General features: G+C 46.6%; 1 protein-coding gene across 2 annotated transcripts; it reads left to right on the top strand.

Annotated features, from left to right (window-relative positions):
• The first annotated feature begins 2,188 nt into the window (after nucleotides 1-2,188).
• Nucleotides 2,189-17,783, top strand: NQO2 (N-ribosyldihydronicotinamide:quinone dehydrogenase 2). Of its 2 annotated transcripts, none has more exons than XM_058733176.1 (7): nucleotides 2,189-2,397; nucleotides 7,456-7,598; nucleotides 9,793-9,957; nucleotides 12,081-12,211; nucleotides 14,620-14,733; nucleotides 15,702-15,803; nucleotides 17,509-17,783. In XM_058733176.1, the coding sequence occupies exons 2-7, from the start codon at nucleotides 7,592-7,594 to the stop codon at nucleotides 17,683-17,685; spliced, it is 696 nt and encodes a 231-aa protein (XP_058589159.1). In that variant the 5' UTR covers nucleotides 2,189-2,397; nucleotides 7,456-7,591; the 3' UTR covers nucleotides 17,686-17,783. The 2 variants fall into 2 exon arrangements, with proteins under 2 accessions (XP_058589159.1, XP_058589160.1); XM_058733177.1 differs by having other exon boundaries at nucleotides 9,733-9,957.
• Nucleotides 17,784-18,875: the final 1,092 nt, after the last annotated feature.

The following is an 18,875-nucleotide window of genomic DNA, read 5'->3' as shown; positions in this document are numbered from 1 at the left end:
GCTGCCAATCCTCCCCTCTACCTAATGTTTTCAGAGATGTGTCGGTCTCCCTTAGAGCACAACTCTTTCAGTTCCTACACCAAGGACTAAGCCTGCTCCTAGACAAGTGCTTAGTCTGGCACTTGCTATTCCACAGTTCGCTGACCTTCCCACAGGATCCACACAACCCAGAAGTCTCAGAAGTCCTCATAGCACAAGACACCTGACAATAGTTATTTGCCCTCCTCCCAGGGAAGTATACCTTGAATTATTCTAGAGGGCCTGCCACCTACCTTTTTAGGATGACTCCTTTCTTTCTGTGACACAAAGATGATTGGAGGACATCCCTCCGGTGAGTCTCAACAGAAGGGGGGATAAAACAAAACAAATTCCACCTTTGGAGACATTCTAGTACATTCGAAAATGCCTCAAGCACTTTTTCCTCTGGCAAAGGTCATTCTAAAATGAAAACTGCCTCCAGGATCTCCTGGGCTCACAAGACATGGTGGCTCTGTTTCCTGCTGGCATGAGAGCATCTCAGAGAGACCATATTCTCACTTTTTTTTAAATTTATATTTATTTTTTGTTTTTTTAATGTTTATTTATTTTTGAGAGAGAGACAGAGAAACAGACAGTGTGAGAGGGAGAGTAACAGAGAGAGATGGAAACACAGAATCCAAAGCAGGCTCCAGGCTCTGAGCTGTCAGCACAGAGCCCAACACAGGGCTCAAACCCACAAAACGGGAGATCATGACCTGAGCCAAAGTCAAATGTTCAACCAACCCACTGAGCCACCCAGGCACCCACATATTCTCACTTCTGAATACATCAACAGCAGAAAACATCAATAGCAAGCCAACACATGGGTCTACAAGCAGCTGTGGTTGTTTTCATTAGGAACATTGTGAACACAGAGGAAACCTTCCTTCTGCTTTATATGGTCATCTGAGGACACCAGAAATCAAAGCAGAGTTTGGGGAGAGCCCTTGGGAAGGTCACAGTGGAAGGGAACAGGTCCCTGTTGCCCCTATAGCCATAGCACAGAAAGTGCTGGAAAAAAAAAAGAGATAATTAGCCTAAACTGCTCTCCAGCACCTCTCTTTCTTTCTCTCTCTCTCTCTCTCTCTTTCTGTCTCTGATACACACACACACACACACACACACACACACACACACACACAGAGGCTCTGGTTCATATACCTTTCTGACTTCTAAGGGCTATCCTAGGCCTTAAATCTCCTCAATCTCCTCCTTGTTCTCCCCCCCCCTCTTCCCACCCATCTCTCTCCTCCCCATCCCTCCTCCCCATTCCCCCTTCTCCTTTTTTTTTTTTTTTTTTATTAAACTTTTTCTTTTGAGAAACATGCAGACTCACATGCAGTTTAAGAAACAACACAGATGGGGCGCCTGGGTGGCGCAGTCGGTTAAGCGTCCGACTTCAGCCAGGTCACGATCTCGCGGTCTGTGAGTTCGAGCCCCGCGTCAGGCTCTGGGCCGATGGCTCGGAGCCTGGAGCCTGTTTCCGATTCTGTGTCTCCCTCTCTCTCTGCCCCTCCCCCGTTCATGCTCTGTCTCTCTCTGTCCCAAAAATAAATAAAAAACGTTGAAAAAAAAAATTAAAAAAAAAAAAAAGAAACAACACAGAGACATCCCTTGTGTCCTTTTTGAGAATCCTTCAATGAAAAAATCTGGTCAAACTACGGTACAATATCACCGGATGTTGGCAATGATACAGAGAACATTTCCATCACCACAAGGGTTCCTGTTGCCCCTATAGCCACTCCCTACCTAAGCCCTGGCCAGCACTAATCTGTTCTCCATTTCTATAATTTGTCATTTCAAGAATGTTACATAAATTAAATCATGCAGCATGGAACTCTCTTGGGATTGGCTTTTTTCACTCGGCATAATTCTCTGGAGTCTCACAGGCTGTTGGGTGTTCATTGCTTTTATTGCTGTGCATGACGCCATGGACCTTCATGTTTTACTTGGATACTTGCCTAGAGATGGAGAAAGGAAGGAACACAGGGCAGGAGGGCTTTCCCGCCACCTACTACCTACGTCCAGTTCGGAAGCCAGAGGTCTTCCGAGGGTGGGGAGGGGCACCCGCCTGGGCCATCCAGGCGGGGCCCGGACGAGGGCGGGGCCCAGCGTGGGGCGCGCGGGGCGGGGCGCCGGGAGAGGGCTGGGATGAGGGAGTGGCGGGCTCGGGGGAACTGCGGGGCCCGCTCCAGTCCACGCGGTCCGGGCAGCACAGAGCGCAGCCGCGACTCTCCGCCCGGCGGGCGCGTGCGAGTGCGAGTGCGTGTGCGTGGCCCCGCGCAGCCGGAACCTGGGCGCGGAAGCCCAGAGCTTCGCTCCGGGAGGCGGAGGGCTGAGTCCTGCCGCTGCTTCTCCGAAGTCTGCGCTGCCCGCAGAGTGAGTTGCCTTCACTCGCCGGGGTGCGGGTGTTTGGGAGGGGCATTTTACAGGGCGCTGCTGTCGGCTTCGCAGGCCGTTCCTCGTTTCCACCCTGGGATCGTACGAACCTCTTCCTGAGCCCTACTGCATGATAGGTCCGGTTATAAATGCTTAGCAGAATCGTTTTATATAATCTCTCCTCTACTCGAGGAGGTCCGTGGTGTGATTACCTAAGGGTCCCAAATGAACAGGGTCAGTTTGGACGGGGGAGGGGGAAGGTGCCATCATTTAGGCCAAAGGGGCGCCGCCTGGGGCTGTGCTGGCCGCAGGGAGCCCGCCTCTATTTTGGCTTGGCCTTTGCCAAGGGTTTCTTGGCAGTCTGTAGCAGAACTATTAAAGTAATCTTTAACTTTTTGTTTTTCTGAGATTAGCCAGAGAAGTGCGTGAAGAAGAGTGTGTATGAAACAATACCTCGGCTAGCAGTGCTATTTATAGTTGGGGTGAGGGGAGGTAGGAGAAATTACTTAGGTGCCCAGGGAGAGAAATAATCACAAATGGGCATGCATACATAATGAAATGTTATGTAGCTGATTAACAACCGGCGCTGGAGCCTGTCTAAATGGAAAGAGGCATGTAGGAAATACTAAGTTTAAAAAGAAACATGATAGTTATTTTACCAGCAAAATCGCCTTTGGAGGCGCCTGGATGGCTCAGTTGGTTAAGCTCCCGATTCTGGCTCAGGTCATGATCTCCTGGTTGGTGAGTTCCAGGGCTGGTAGTTGAAGCTGCTTCTGTCTCCATCTCTCTCTCTTTCTCTCTCAAAAATAAATAAACATTAAAAAAAAAGAATGGACTTTTTAAAAATGGGTTTATTTGGGAATTGCGGAGAATTGCAATCTGGGACAAGCAAGTTTAGGCAAAGTCATAGACAAGTCCCCAGAAGAAAGGGGAGGAAGGCTGGGAGAGCGCAGGTTGCCAAGGCTGTTAGAAACAAAGTCCATTGGCAGAAAGTGGGAGGTCCAAGGATACTGGCTTCTCATTGGCTGGGCTGTTGCGGGGGCAGGAGGAAACCTTTCTTCCTCCTGCTAGGGCAGTAGATACCTGTGCAAGGTTCATCGCTTCCTCTTAGGTCTGCAGTTGCCCCAGCCTTAGGTGTGAGGGCTACTCCTGCTGGCTTCCAACTGCCTTCTAAATGACGTTTGCTTTTATTAAACATCTCAAAAATCAAGTGAAAACATTATCAAATAGCTTCTGGGTGCTGATTAAAGTGAAATAATATACACAAAAAATATCAGAGGTGGGTATACCTAGTTTTATAACGTGTTAGCCTAAAAAAGAGCTAGTTATTTTACCAGCAAAATGACTTTATTCGGGAATAGCAGAGGAATTGCAATTTGGGACAGGCAAGCTGTGGCAAACCATAGGTCAGTCTAGAGAACAAAGGAGAGGCATGCTACTTTACAAAGACAAAGGAGGAAGTTGGGACGGGCTGCTTTTCCTCTATTGGAAGAAAGTGAAGAGTTCAGGATGGCGATGGTTTCTCATTGGCTGAATCGTAGCAGTTTCTCACTGGCTAGGCTGTTGCTCCCCAAAGAGAAAGAAAATCATTCTTCCTCCTGCTGGGTTGTAAAGAGAACTTCTTCCTGTCCAGGAATGTGAGATAAGCTGTGAGGGAAAGTTTGTGGGTGAGAGGCCCCTTTATAGGGTGTCCTGATTCCATTTTAGATGAGGTTTCCCTTTATTAATTTTCACAGACCACAGGGTTCCTTTTTCCACTTGGGTAAGTGCATCATTCCTAACAAAGGAGAATGCTACTGCTGTTGAGGGGGGTGTTAAGGGAGTTGAGTGAGCCGGGAGTAAAGAACACTGACTAGCTAGTAAAAAGTCTGGTTTTGAGTCTTTTCTGTAATTTGGGACAAGTTGCTTACTTCTTGGGCCTGTTTCTTAATCTGCACAAATAGGAGAATGGATGAGAGGAAAGTCACAAACAAGTTCCTCAAGTGGCTGGACATGTGATGTAAATACATAAACTGGGCCAAGCAAAACAGCAGGGAATGGTGAGGCCTGGGGATACAGAAGAAGGGATGCCTTGCCATGGGCATTGAAATTAAAAGCATTTTATCCAGACCAAAATGAGATCTCAGCATAAGGTGTTCCCTGAGCTTACAGTGACACAGATGACCTTGTAAAAGGTACTCAGTTCCAGTCATTCTCCTGCTTAAGGTGCTCTGATGGCTTTCTGTTAGCCTTAGAGTACAATCCTTGCCCCTGGTCTACAGACCCTACCCCACCTCTTTGACCATGTCTCCAACTCTTCCTTTCTTTTTTTTTTTTAAACCACAGATGAACACTCAGGCCATTTCCTACTTCAGGCCTTACACTTGCCATTTCCTCTGCCTGAACCTCTGATCTTTGCATGACTGAGTCCATATCATCATCCCTGTTCAGAGATACTTTCCTGGACCATCCTATCTAAAATAACAAATGTACCCCTGCCATTTTAACCACAAAAGTACTTTATTTTCTTTTTTTTTTTTTTTTTTTTTTTAATTTTTTTTTTCAACGTTTTTTATTTATTTTTGGGACAGAGAGAGACAGAGCATGAACGGGGGAGGGGCAGAGAGAGGGAGACACAGAATCGGAAACAGGCTCCAGGCTCCGAGCCATCAGCTCAGAGCCTGACGCGGGGCTCGAACTCACGGACCGCGAGATCGTGACCTGGCTGAAGTCGGACGCTTAACCGACTGCGCCACCCAGGCGCCCCAAAAGTACTTTATTTTCTTATCGCTGTCACTTAGCATTATTATTAGTACTTACCACTATCTAGAATTTTATGGTTGCTTTCCTTGCCTGCTTCTTTTTTTTTTTTTTTTAATGTTTGTTTATTTTTTGAGAGAGAGAGAGAGACAGATCATGAATGGGGGCAGGGCCGGGGAGCAGAGAGAGAGGGAGACAGAATCTAAAGCAGGCTCCAGGCTCTGAGCTTCAGCACAGAGCCTGATGTGGGGGGTTCAAACTCACAAACCACGAGATCATGACCTGAGCTGAAGTCGGATGCCTAACTGACTGAGCCACCAAGGTGCCTCTCCTTGCCTGCTTCCTTTGTGTGCCCAGCCCTCCCCCCCCCCCAATAAAGTTCCATTCTCCTCACCTATGTTGTTCACAGCTGTAGCCTCAGCACCTAGTGCAGTACCTGGCCAGAGGGTAGGTCCAAGCTGAATGAATGCATACGTTGGAATTTTGTCCCATTCACTGCTATTAATGGAGAGTCAACTCCAACGGCTTAAACAGGATTCAGAGTTTGATCTCCCATGTCTGAAAATTGGCAATTCAGAACCATCTCGTGGCTCCAAGAAAGGATCTGGAATCCAGGTTCCTTTCCTGTTTTTCTTCTCTACCATCCTTAGTCTATAGCTTCTACCCCCATGTACCAAGATGGCTAATTGAGCCCTAGCTGTCATTCCACAGTCTAGCTCAGATGAAGGCCAATGGCAGGGGCAGAAATGGTACCTCCACCCTCCCCACCCCTGAGGCAGCCCCTTCAAGGATATGTCCTAAGAGCCACCCCTAATGGCTTCTGCTTCACCTCTTTCGCCACCCCTAAGTGGAAGACCGGGACATGTAGTCATTAGCTGGGCACATTGACACATGACTAAATTCAGGGACTGTTCTTAAAAAAACAAGAGGGGATGTTGGGTAGCCAAAGAGGCAGATTTCCAACTGTTCGGTCAGCAGTCAATTTAAGAAATGGGCAAGGATTAAACTTACCATTGAGTTTATGATGGTGTTTGGAGTTCCCACCCTCTGTCTGATCAGAGCTGTTTGCCCACTCTCCAGTTTAAGTGCCCTGCCTGCCCTCAACTCACCTCCAGCCACAATTATTTAAACTTCCTTTCCTTTCTGTCCCCAGGACACCCAACCTGGGGCAGAGTTCATCCCCCTGCAACCCACTTCCACTTCTTCACAGTGTTCTGCATATCTCAGCCCTTTACCTGGGGCTCCTGGACAGCTGAAGGTATGGTATGCAAGGGCCGGGAAGAAGCTAATTCAGGCTCTGCTCCAGATTCCAGTTGTAGCCATGGATAAACCTGATTTCTGTCTCTCTGTTCTTTTTGTTATACTATAAAGATGCACTGAGGGGCACCTACGTGGCTCAGTTGGTTAAACCTCTGTCTCTTGATTTTGGCTCAGGTCGTGATCTCCGGGTTTCATGAGATTGAGTCCTACACCAGGCTCCGTGCTGACAGTGCAGAGCCTGTTTAAGATTTTCTGTCTCCGGCTCTCTCTGCTCCTCCCCCACTCACGCTGTTTCTGCCTCTCTCAAAATAAATAAATAAACTTTAAAAAAAAGATGCACTGATATGTTAAAATTGTCATGTGGATACAGCACGTATCATACAGCATCTCCACACTGACCTTGACTCACAGGCTGTGGACTGTTTGTTTGTTTTTTGGGGGCAGAGGGAGTAGGTTTGTTGGAGATACCTTGTCTCTCCCAGAGTGAAGCCAGTTATTTCAGAGTTGGCTAGCCAGGAGTAGGATTCAGGTCTCTCTTGTGCCTTTGAGGCTCTCTGGGGAGAACTGACATTTTTCCAGAGTCTTGTTCTGTGCTGGCCACCATGTGTGTGTACTGTCTGTCTGGCACTTTGCAGACCACGGTAGACATGGTAGCTGTGAATTTCTCACCTGTACTCCTGACCTTTGTCTGTTCAGCTGTGTTGATTATTTGTAGTAAGTGGAAATGTGGGAGAGGGGGAGGGAGGAAGGACACAGGGCCCGGCCTCCTGCTTCTTGTCATTCTCATTTTCTAGGACCCGTTCATTAGGGCTGCCTTCACGGAAGGTTCTGGGTCCTCTCAAAAAAAAAAAAAAAAAGTACTGGTGTTGCCACCCTGCATGATTTGTCCTCTGAGGCCTAAATCTCCAGGTGGCCCCCTGCTGAGAAGGCTTTTTTTTTTTTTTTTTTTTTTTTTTTTTCAGACACATTTGCATGTCCTTCATGAGGCCTGGAGTTGGTACTTGGACCTCACCACTACCTCTCCCCATGTCCTTCAAGTGTTTGTTTTCTCTCTTCCAGATTGTCGGGGTCACTGAGAAGAGTGACTACAGCTGAAAGCCTGGGGCTTGCCACAGCGAATCCTTCTGTGCCCAGGATTAACAGCAGACCCTCCCTTTGGCAGTGGTCAGAGGGGAAGAATCCAACTTCTTAGAACATGGCAGGTGACTGTTAGTTATGGGGAAATTAAACATTTTTAAATACAAATTTTAATTAGAAATTGAATATGTATAAAAATCCAAACAAGACTGAAATGTATAAAACTTGTTTCATGTTTTAACATGAATCACTATTTGGAATTATCTTGTTTCGTATTTTCTTCCTCGTTTTACTGCCCATTTCAGCCCCACTAGAAGTGAGGGCCATGCTTATCTTGTTTACTCTGCTTCTAGCCTCTGGAATGATCCCCAGGCTGTAGTAGGCTCAATAAATACTTTTTAAAAAATGTATTTATTTAATTTGAGAGGGGGAAAGAGGGGGAGAGAGAGAATCCCAAGCAGGCTCCACACTGTCAGTGCAGAGCCTGACACGGGGCTTGAACTCATGATCTGTGAAATCATGACCTGAACCAAAATCAAGAGTCAGACCCTTAACTTACTGAGCCATCTGGGACCCCTCAATAAATACTTCTTGAGTGAATGAGCCCCAGGAGTAACTGTGGTTTAAAATGCAATATGACCAGGGGCACCTAGGTGGCTTAGTTGGTTAAGTGTCTGACTCTTGATCTCAGCTCAGGTCATGATCTCAAAGTCCATGGGATTAAGCCCCATGGGATTCTCTCTTTCTCTCTCTCTCTGCCCCTCCCCTCCTCACTCTCTCTCTCTCTCTCTCTCTCTCTCTCTCTCTCTCTGCCAAAATAAATAAATAAGCACTAAAAAAAGTAAAATAAAATTCAGTATGACTTAATTTTTACTTTTGTCCCTGCTCATCACACGCAGACACACACACACCATTCTGCAACTTTTTTTCTGTCAACAGTATGACATACAAATCTTTTCAGAACGTAAAAATTTACCTTATTTTACATCTTATGGCATAGATTAGGGTTTCTTAACCTCAATACTACTGACATTTTAGGCAAATAATCCTTTGGTGTGGTGCTTTCCTGTGCTTTGTAGGATATTTAGCAGCAGTTCCAGTGTCTCTCTACTACATGCCAGCAGCACCTTCTTCCCTCGCTGTGATGACACAGAATGTCTCCAGACATGGCCAACTGTCCCCTGGGAGCCAAACCTGCCCCTACTTGAGAACAGCTGATGGAGATTATTTTGTTTGGATCCATTAGTAGAATTCCTATGTAACAATAATGTTAACCATTAACCTAACTCATGGAATTCAACCTTTACACCCAGTTAAATGCCCCCAAACTGTCTGCTTCAAATAACATTTGTATCTGCTCCTTAAGGGCCTAAACTGAAAAACTTAAATCAGGAGTTCAAACATTTTTGTCTTAGACATTACCAGGCCAAAGCTGTTTCCCAGAAGAAACCAGTACCTAATCTCACAGAATCTTCTGAATGAAGGAAATATTGCTTCAGAGGGTATTGGTATTAATGACACATCCAGGACCTTTAAGACCTGACTCTCCTTAGAACCTTTTTGTCATCAGTTTAGCCACCCAGAGCAGATTCCATATAGGCCTTGCCTCCCTCTGGGATTAGGGGTCCGATTTCCATACCTTGTTTACATGTCACATTTCAGTGGCCGTGGAGGAGAAAGAAGCAGAACTGTGTGTCAGTAGCTGATGCCAGCCCAGTAGGGTTAGCGTGAGAGGTTAGTTATGGTAGCTTTCTTCTTTTTTTTTTTTTTTAATTTTTTTAATGTTTATTTATTTATTTTGAGAGAGAGAGAGAGTGAGCAGGGAGAGAGGTAGAGAGAGAGAGAGACAGACAGACAGAGAATCCCAAGCAGGCTCCTCACTGTCAGCACAGAGCCTGACTCAGGGCTTGCTCTCACGGATCATGACATCAATACCTGAGCTGAGATCAAGAGTCGGCACTCAACCCATTGAGCCACCCAGATGCCCCCAGTTATGGTGGCTTTATTTTGATGTTGGAAAATAGGGCTAAAACCTCTTATAGAGGATAACCACAGTAGATTGGGCTTTTAAATTTGTGGTGTTATTTTTGAGGAATCATGACCCATTTTATATCTATGTATTAGCAAGCTCAAGCAATGACGTTAAAACTGGATTTTTTAAAAAAATGTTCATTATTTTAAAACTGTCATCCATTAAAAAAGGTTGGTATTTCTTAACTTCAGCCTGTATTGCACATATACATTTCGTTTTTGTCTTAGTCTTCATGGAATTTTGACAAAGAGGAATTGTTCTTCAAGAGAAACCCTTCTCCAATTTAGGCAAGAAAGTTCTCATTGTCTATGCGCACCAAGAACCCAGGTCTTTCAATGGATCCTTGAAGAAAGTGGCTGTGGATGAACTTGGTGCGCAGGGCTGCACTGTCACCGTTTCTGACCTGTATGCCATGGACTTTGAGCCGAGGGCCACCAGGAAAGATATCACTGGTGAGTCAGGGGCTAAACGTTTTAACTTTCTTCTATTTTGTTAATTGAAAAAATGTTCTGAAAAAACTTACCATTGCCCATGATACCCAATTCTCAAGTCTAAAGAGTCCATGTGGCAGGTCTTCCCATCCCTGGCCCCGACCCACCTAGTTTCACTGCCCTCAAGGTCACCAGTGTACCCACTTTTCTCTGTATCCCTCCAGAGATGGTCTGTCCTGTATAAGGCAATTACGGGCATATTCTCCATTTTCTCATTGACTTGTCTATAAAATCTTTTGAATTAATTTTCCAGGTTCAAAAAGTAATCAGATGATATTTTCATTGAGATCCCAATCCAGTTACAGGTGAACTTGTATTTATCCAAGAGAATGGTGTGCCTTTTCATTTCCTCACATCTTCTTTTTCAACCCTACGGATCTCTATAAGTTTTCTTCATACAGACCTTGCACAGTTCTTGTTAGCTGGTTTTTGTTTCTCTGCATGAAGAAAGTGTGCCTCTCTGTGTGCCTCTGTGGTGTGTATCCAGCCACTACTAATTTTCTCGCTCTTTGTAGTAGATTTTATTCTCTGGAGCTTTCCCAATCTACAGTCAAATCATGTGCAAATAATAATTTCACCTCTGTTTTTCTAGTAGTTAATATTAGAATATATTTGGCCTATGCACATTTTATCATCTCTGTTTACCGTTATCAGAACCGCCCCAGTGTCTGCTATAGGTTCCACATACTCTGAGTGGCCAAAACCCTACCCGGAACCTGCCTGAGAGAACACAATCTCTTCACTAATAGCAGTTACCATCCTTGGGTTTCTTGTCAATACAAAACCTTATACATAGGACACACCCAAAGTGTGCTTTTTAAATGAAAATCAAATACAAGTAGGTTAAAAGAGGAAACAAAGAACACTGAAATATTTCTGAATTACAAATCTGTTGGAGGACTGTGGGTTCAGTTTTCTTTCTGGTTCTTTTCCACACGGCCAGGGGTCTGTCTGCTGCTCTCCAGACTCCATGTGGTGGAGTGGTTCACACCTGGTCTTGTCATCCTACCTCTGCTGGCTGCTAAGACCTCTGTAGTGTTGAACGAGTCGCTCAGCCTCTCTAAAGTCTCAGTTTCCTCTCTGGTAGACTGGGAATTACACTTAATGGTTATTATAAAGATAGAAAAGGTAATGTGTGTAGAGCACACCACTTGATAGGTAGGAAGTCCTCAGTAAATGGTAAGCTACTGTTAATTCTGATTCATGCCTCCGATGAATCTTTTTGGCTGCCAGATTTCACCTGAAGGTGTAGATCAGAATAACTCCTCCTTCATGTTAGCTGTCATGGGCAGTGCTGTAAGTTCTAGCCCAAGGCCCCTCCTCATACCCACTGCTGCTGCCCCACTGCCTGCTGCCCACCACACTTGTTCTTGAATCACTGCTGCTACAGTGAGCTTTTCCAAACCGAATTTGGAGTATTTATTTATTTTCCCTGCTTAAATTGTATGGCCTCCCGTGTGCAGGAAAAAGTCAAGCTCCTTAGCCAGGCTTACGAGAGCTGACCTATCTCTCCATTCAGGTTACCTGCAGCCCTCCTGGCCTCTCACCCATTTCCCGAGAGGTGCTCCTGGTGGCCCTTTTCTGGGCTGGTGTGGTTTTTGGACACGCTGATTTCTCCCTGTCTTTTGCCCAGAGTGTCCTCTGTCTCCCCTCCAGTGCTCCAGACTGCCTGGTGAACTCCTACTCCATCTTCAAAGCCCTAAACCGGGCCCATTGACAATGCACCCAAGGAGAGCCAGCCACTGCTGTCCTGAGTTAGACCACGTGCATCTTGATTATAAGATGTGAGGCTTATCCTACCACAGCTTTAGGCTGAGCCAGCTAACTGTTGTTCTGTGTGTTGATCATTTGGTTATTTATCTACTTCTCTTACTGGACTTTGAGTCCCCTGAAGGTAAGAACAGTAGCTTCCTCTCTTTTTATTTCCATAGCCTGGTCCCAGGGCCCAACGCCTATTGGAGTCTCCGTAAATGCCTGGTGACTTGCTTCGGGGAGTCCAGGTGGCAGTGATGCTGGTGGGATTGGCCAGGATGGGCTGTGGGTGCATACATGAGAGCAAGAACATATCACCTGTTCTTCTCCAGGTGCTGTCTCTAATCCTGAGTTCTTCAATTATGGGGTGGAAGCATACGAAGCCTATAAAAAGGGGGCTCTGACCAGTGACATAATTGACGAGCAGAAAAAGGTTCAGGAAGCTGATCTAGTGATATTTCAGGTTTGTGTTTCGTCTAATTATTATAATGAATTAGAGTCCTTCTATGTACAAGCTCTTTCCAGGTATGGAGTTTCACACTCCTAGAAATAGTATTAATGTTTTTAGCACATTCACACACTTATTTATGTCTAATTGGGTAAGGACATTAATGTAGCCACTATTGGTCACTCAAAATCTCGACTCCCAAGTAAATAGTAATTTCCCGTTAGCCCGGTGGCCCAAGAAATGCCTGCATCATGCAGGTGGCGCTGCCTTCCTTCCCTTCTGATGCCCACCTTACACGTGCAGAGGCTGCGTGAAAACAGGATTTGTCTACGTGAGTGTTTGTCAAGGTAGTTCAAGCCAAATGCAAGTCCTGCCTTAAACATCCTGATTATTAAGAGGAAAATCTTTTAGTTCCTTCCTGTCACTGGTTGCCTCACCCACCCACCTTCTATGTATTCACTCACAAACTGTCCCCAAGCCATGACTCACTGCAGACAGAGCCAGGACACTGCTTCTGTGGGCTCTCACTCGTCAAGGCTGCTGCCCGCCACAGCCTGACAGGCATGCACTCGTGGAGCTCACCAAGAGCCTGGCAGCAAAATAAACCTGTGCTTTCCTGGAGCTGTTGGGTTGACAGAAATCCAAGTCCACTAGAAAGAAGGAATTTATTCTAAGGGCCCTGGTCATTCGGGTCTCCTGGAACTCAGGGACAGGCAGGCCAGCTGGGCTTCAGGGGCAGTGAAACTGGGTGCTGGGACCCCTCTGGCCTTTCCCTCTGATTCTTATCTGCTGTTGTGTGCATGCCGCCTCTGTTCTCCTCTCTCACTGCACATTGGGACTGAGGTCTCTAGATCCAGAATCTCCAAGATGGATCTGATTGGCCCAAATTGTCTCTGTTAACCCTGCTTGAGGGCGAGGAGCAGGCAGGAGAACAAGACAACCATGTGAGGGTGAGGGGCAGGGATGTGATCAGTTTGCAGGTGAAACAGCATGTCCTTTATAAAAATCACCCTGCACATATGGGAGGAGGGGATGCTTTACCTGTCCCCTTCCGCCCTGCCCAGGCTGCCTCCATCCACCCCTTCCTGGCACCATCCCTTCCTTTACTGGGCAACCTGGAGCTGCTAATCTGGTCAAAGTGCAAGATGTTCTTCCATCCTGATTGTATATGGCTGGGTCCCAGTGCCATGTACTTCGGTTGCCATGTGCTTTAGCTTCCAGAGTAATAGCCTTGCCAGGACAGGAGGGCTCTATCACAACTGGCTGAGCAGTCTGGGCACATGGACTAGGTGGAACCATACTTGGCTCTCGCTCTTCTCTTCCTATCTCCCTGGAATCGGGTAACCACGCAGAGCCCGTTTCCCCTCCCCCGTCTCCTCCACTCCTGTAGCTGGATAGCTAAAGCAGTCCAGAGCTTGTTCTTTCTGTACTGGTCTTTCTTTTTCCCTACTGCATCTCACAGCTCTTTTCCCTCTGCTTTTCCTCTTTCCTGATGGTTGGCCCAGAGGGTCTGCATTGTCATTCAACACTGAAAAAATTTCATTCATCACTGCTGCTTAGTCCTGATCTCAACTCCCCTTCACTCAGCATTGACTCTGTTCAGAGCACTGTAATAAGTCATTGAATCCTTCCCACAATGCTGTGAGCTAGTAACTTGTACTAGCCCTATTTGCCCATCAGGAAAAGGAGGCACAGAGAGGTTAAGTAACATGTCAGCATCACACAGCAGTGGGCTATGGAGCTTAAATTTCAATGTCAACTCCTGTGTTAGACTTATAGCAAAAGTGCATGAAGCATGGGCTTCCTTCTGCCTTTGGTAACAGATTATTATCTGTGTTCATCTCCTTTCATTGATAATGATATTGGATATAGTGTTAGGGCTTCCATGAGGACCAGAGAGGACTTTAGGGACATCTTACCACCGGTGTGTAGAATCTAAGGATAAAGCTTTAATTTGTATCAAAATCCAAAGCTTCTCAGAACTTAACTCAGCGTGACTCCTAGACGGCAGCAATTCACCCCCAGCACATAAAGGGACAAACTCTTCTCCACACCCTTCCTCTTGTGCCCCTGATTGGGTCGGTCACAGGACAGCTGCCACAGAGCCAGTGTCCATCAGCGCCCCAGTGCCTCCCCACCTGCCTAGGGACCAGCCCAAGGGTCTGTCCCTGGGGACACAGAGCCACCTGTTAACAGCAACCAGGACCCTTGTCAGCTCTGGCCCGCTCCACCCCACCATCATCCTGTCCACACTGGGTGCGTCAGAGTGAAAGGGAAGAAACACCCTGCCTGTGCTGCCCTCTTACTACACTCGCCTGCCCAGCCATCTGGGAAGAGGAAGACAGTGGGGTTCCTTCTGAAGCACCAAATATGAAGCCCGAGGCTGCCCGTAGCATTCGTTTCTCCCTGTGTTGTGTCCCCAGTTCCCGCTGTACTGGTTCAGCATGCCGGCTATCCTGAAGGGCTGGATGGACAGGGTGCTGTGCCAGGGGTTTGCCTTCGACATTCCAGGATTCTATGATTCCGGTTTCCTCAAGGTATGTACTCCGGGATGAGGACCACTGTGTACTGCTGGGGGCACGTCTCATCAGGTTCTATTTCTAGTTTGCTTTTTTGTAAATAAACACTGATTGAGCACCATGTGCAAAACCCTATGTCCTGTACCTGGGTAAGAAAAGCGAAGTTTGTGAAGTCACAGGGCTTCGTCTAGTGAGGGGTACATGCGTGGCCAAGAAGGGCCTGGAATTAGTGTGGCGGGAGGGCTGGAGGACTGCACGGTGGTCAGCTCTGGCTCAGGAGAGGGCGTCTTCTCTGTGCTGCAGAGGTGAGCCATGACCTCACACCAGTTCACCTCTCTGAGCTTCACATTCGTACCACGAAAAACAAGATGATGTAACACCCGTGTTACAGGGTGAGGATTGCATGGAACCTGGTAGATGCGCAGTGCACGGTAGCTATGAATTTCATACTAAATAATTTACTGAAATTAACGATGTTTTAAATTCTAAAAGCCTCAGAAGATGCTTTTATAAGTGTTTATAAAGAAAACATTGAGTCACAAAGATTCATCTTAGTTGGAAATAGTGCACCATTTAGTGAATGGTCCTGTAGGTCAGGGACCTCTATGTCAGGGTCCGGTGTGCCAGGATCCCTTGTGTCAGGGCCCCAAGTGTCAGGGTCCTGTGTGTCAGGGACCTCACTCGCCCTCACAGCAGCCCCTGATGTTGGCAGGTGGGCCTTACCCACCTCCCACACGGTGTCCCAGGCCTGCTGTCTACCAGAAGTCAGGTCATATCCAAGCCCTGTGTCCATGTGGTCCACTCCATCCCTGTTGGACATGGTTGCCACTTGTGGCTGGGCTTGGCAGATGAGAATGTTATCATTTGTCCATCCCTGCAGGGAACTGACTTCAGGCTTTCCCTCCCAGTGGTTATGAACCTTGGTGCTGGGGTCACATTTGTCTCCTCTGGAGGCCACACAAATGCATTTGCTTTCTCTTCCACAGAATAAGTTGGCCCTCCTTTCATTAACCACGGGGGGCACAGCCGAGATGTACATGAAAACTGGAGTCAGCGGAGATTATCGATACTTCCTGTGGCCCCTCCAGGTACCTGCTGCACCCCCACTCCCCTCCACTCCCCCTACAACTCCCCCAGATGTAGAATAAGATGTGATGTAGGCCTGAAACCCGGACCATTTTATCTACCACCTGAATACAAGAAGTTACAACATTTTGCCCTTTTCAGTTTCTTACTTAGCACTGAAAAAGTTGGCCCGTGGGGAAAACACATAATGATAGCCTTTGATACTGTTGGGTAGAAGCTAAGCCAGACCTGGTTAGCTCATGTCTGCTCTATGGTAAATAGAACTGCCCCAAGGTGGCCCTGTGTGTGTGCGGAGCACCGGATGGTGGGGGTGGGTAGCTGTCCACACTGACTGGCAGTGCATTGTGAAGGGGGCATCAACCTTGAACCCAGGCAAGAGGTGCCCCAGGGCCAGCATTCCAGACAGCCTCACACCCACCACAGGTGTTGGGTCCGTGAAGCTGGGGGCTGTGCCCTATCCCCAGAGCCACACCCTTCTCCAGGTTTCCAGGACTCTGGGCCTGCCCTCCCAGGTAGACATCATCCTGCCTCCGCACACCCCTGGGCGATCTGTGAAGGGGAAGGCAGGGGGCAAAGCATAAGCAGATGAGGCACAGAGCTGGGGTGAGGAGGAAGAGAGCAGGCTCTGGGTCAGGTGGCTACATCCTGGCTCTGAGCTCCCAGGAGACTGAGAAACCTAGATGCAAACCATTCTTCCAGGATGTTATGAAGGGACCTTTTTCTCTTTGTCCAGGGAGGAGGAGATCACATATTCAGCAGTTTGCAAGCTTACTTTAAAAATGTAGACAGGCGTGTAGGCCCCTCATCCCCTGACCTACCCCTGATAGGGCAAGTCTGGACAAAGGTAGGGTTTTAAGGGAAGGAATGCAGAGGGGGGAGAGTGATATTTCTAGAAAAAAGTTGTCTTCTTTGAAAGACAGGAGAGTGATTCCATTTAGTGATGCTTTGCTGAAGAAAGAGAGAACTTAAGGCCTAAACTCTCTAATCCACAGGTCAATTGGTCTCTTAGAGGTTATTAGCCAAGCTTAAATTCTTCTTGTTTTTAAAAGATCTTTGTATATGCTTTCTCAGTTTTCAAAAGTACATATTATGAAAAAAAAGATGAGACTATAAAATATAAAACAGAACATCCTCTTAATCCGCCTCTTAAAAATAATTTCTTTTAATAATTTGATGTATTTCTTTATGGCCCATACATATTTTTATATGTATGCTTTTTATTATTAGGGTTATTATGCTTATGTTCTTTACATAAATGGTATACTACAAATACTGCTACAAATTTCTCATTTTTATTTAACACATATCTCGAGCAACCATCCATGATTATACACTATAGCTAGAATAATGTCACATCATTCTAGAATAATCCATTGTATGACTGTACCGTAATTTGCCTAATCAATCAAAACCATAAAGTTTACTATCGGAGTCAGAAGCAAAGATTACAGATTAACCTCAATTAGGATTTGAAACTTCTAACCGTCCACCAAAGTTCTTCACATCACTTGTAAAGGCCCACGTTGTAAGATTATAGGGCAGGTCAGTTGTTTTCGGCTACCTGATAGTATTAAGTTGTTCTAATATTTTCTGAAGGCTTGTTTCAGGCCATCAGCCCCCCACCTCCCACCCCACCTTTGATTATTTAACTGAATGATACGTAAAGGGTGTCTTCTAATCACTTCCTTGCTTTCTTTGTGGCTGTAGCATGGTGCCTTGCACTTCTGTGGATTTAAAGTCCTTGCCCCTCAGATCAGTTTTGCTCCCGAGATTGCATCAGAAGAAGAGAGAAAGGCGATGGTGGCCTCCTGGGCCCAGAGGCTGAAAACCATCTGGGAGGAAGAGCCCATCGACTGCACGCCTCCGTGGTACTTCGGGCAGTAATGCTTCGTGCCACGTCCACATCACAGGAACAGCACACGGGGAGCTGCAGGCATATGCACAGGGAGCAGGGTCCTGTAATAAAACAAGGTCACAACCAAGCGAACTGGATGTATTGAAAGACGGGCAAGACCGAGTGTCGTAGCCAGATCTAGCATTTCAGCCATCAGCAGGCTGTACTTGGGGGTGCTCTCATGGATGACATTATTCACCCAGGCTTGCTTTTCTTTGCCAGTAGCTTTCCATCTCCCTGTTTTCAACCTTCATGGGTATTCTTGTGTTCAAACAGTTCTCCTGGAATGGCATAGTTTTTTTTTTTTTTTAATTTCATAACTCAACTTGGAAATTTCTATTTTTTCATACGAAAGTTTAATCTTTCATAGCTAGTGTTTTAGTGCTGCGTTTGGACTTATTTCTTCCTTTTTTTTTTTTTTTCTTTTTACTTGCATGCATGATGGCTATGAAGTTTTCACTGAACAGCTGTTTCACATGCATTTAAAATCATTGAGTGCAGGTTACAATGAAAATCTCCAAGGAGCGCTCCTGGGTGACTCAGTCAGTTAAGCGTCGGACTCTTGATTACGGCTCAGGTCATGATCTCATGGTTTGTGGGATCGAGCCCCAAGTTGGGCTCTGCACTGGCAGTGTGGAGCCTGCTTGGGATCCTCTCTCTCTCTCTGCCCCTCTCTTGTTCTCTCTCTCTCTCTCTCTTTCTGTCTAAATAAACTTAAAGGAAAAAAAAAAGAAAATCTCCAGGTGTCACTCTGAGCGCCCTACCCCTGTGCACGTGTTATGTAACACTACTAGTGATTACCCTGAAGCGTAGGCACATGTAGCTGGAGGGGTCTCCCTAAAAGCAAGTTTAAGAGATTAAATCTCTTCCTCACTTCTGAGGACCGAGCTACTGCCTATGCACAGGGGCCCTCCTTCCTTAGCGTCCCCAGTCCCACCCACAGTCCCCACATCAGACTCCCCACACCACTCCTCACCGGACTCTCCTCATCACACTCCTTGTTGGCACCCTCATCTTTGAGCAGCCTGTCACCTGCTCCGCCTCTTTCTTCCTCAGCATCTTCAGACCCTTTTCCATCTGCATTTTCTTCTTCTTGTTTCTGTCTGGTCCATCATCAACCAAATTCTCCGTGTGTGTCTCCTTTCCATCTGAATCTTCACACACAGCCTTCCCCACCAAC

Source organism: Neofelis nebulosa, chromosome 6, assembly GCF_028018385.1.
Source record: "Neofelis nebulosa isolate mNeoNeb1 chromosome 6, mNeoNeb1.pri, whole genome shotgun sequence".
Lineage (NCBI taxonomy): Eukaryota > Metazoa > Chordata > Mammalia > Carnivora > Felidae > Neofelis > Neofelis nebulosa.
The sequence above is the reverse complement of the archived record's forward strand: the minus strand, read 5'-3'. Positions and strand labels throughout refer to the sequence as shown.

Bases quoted from the DNA above. Each gene is read 5' to 3' on its own strand.
- NQO2 (XM_058733176.1), top strand. The intron at 9,958-12,080 runs GTGAGTCAGGGG...GTTCTTCTCCAG, and splicing joins CACCAGGAAAGATATCACTG to GTGCTGTCTCTAATCCTGAG. The intron at 15,804-17,508 runs GTACCTGCTGCA...TTGTGGCTGTAG, and splicing joins ACTTCCTGTGGCCCCTCCAG to CATGGTGCCTTGCACTTCTG.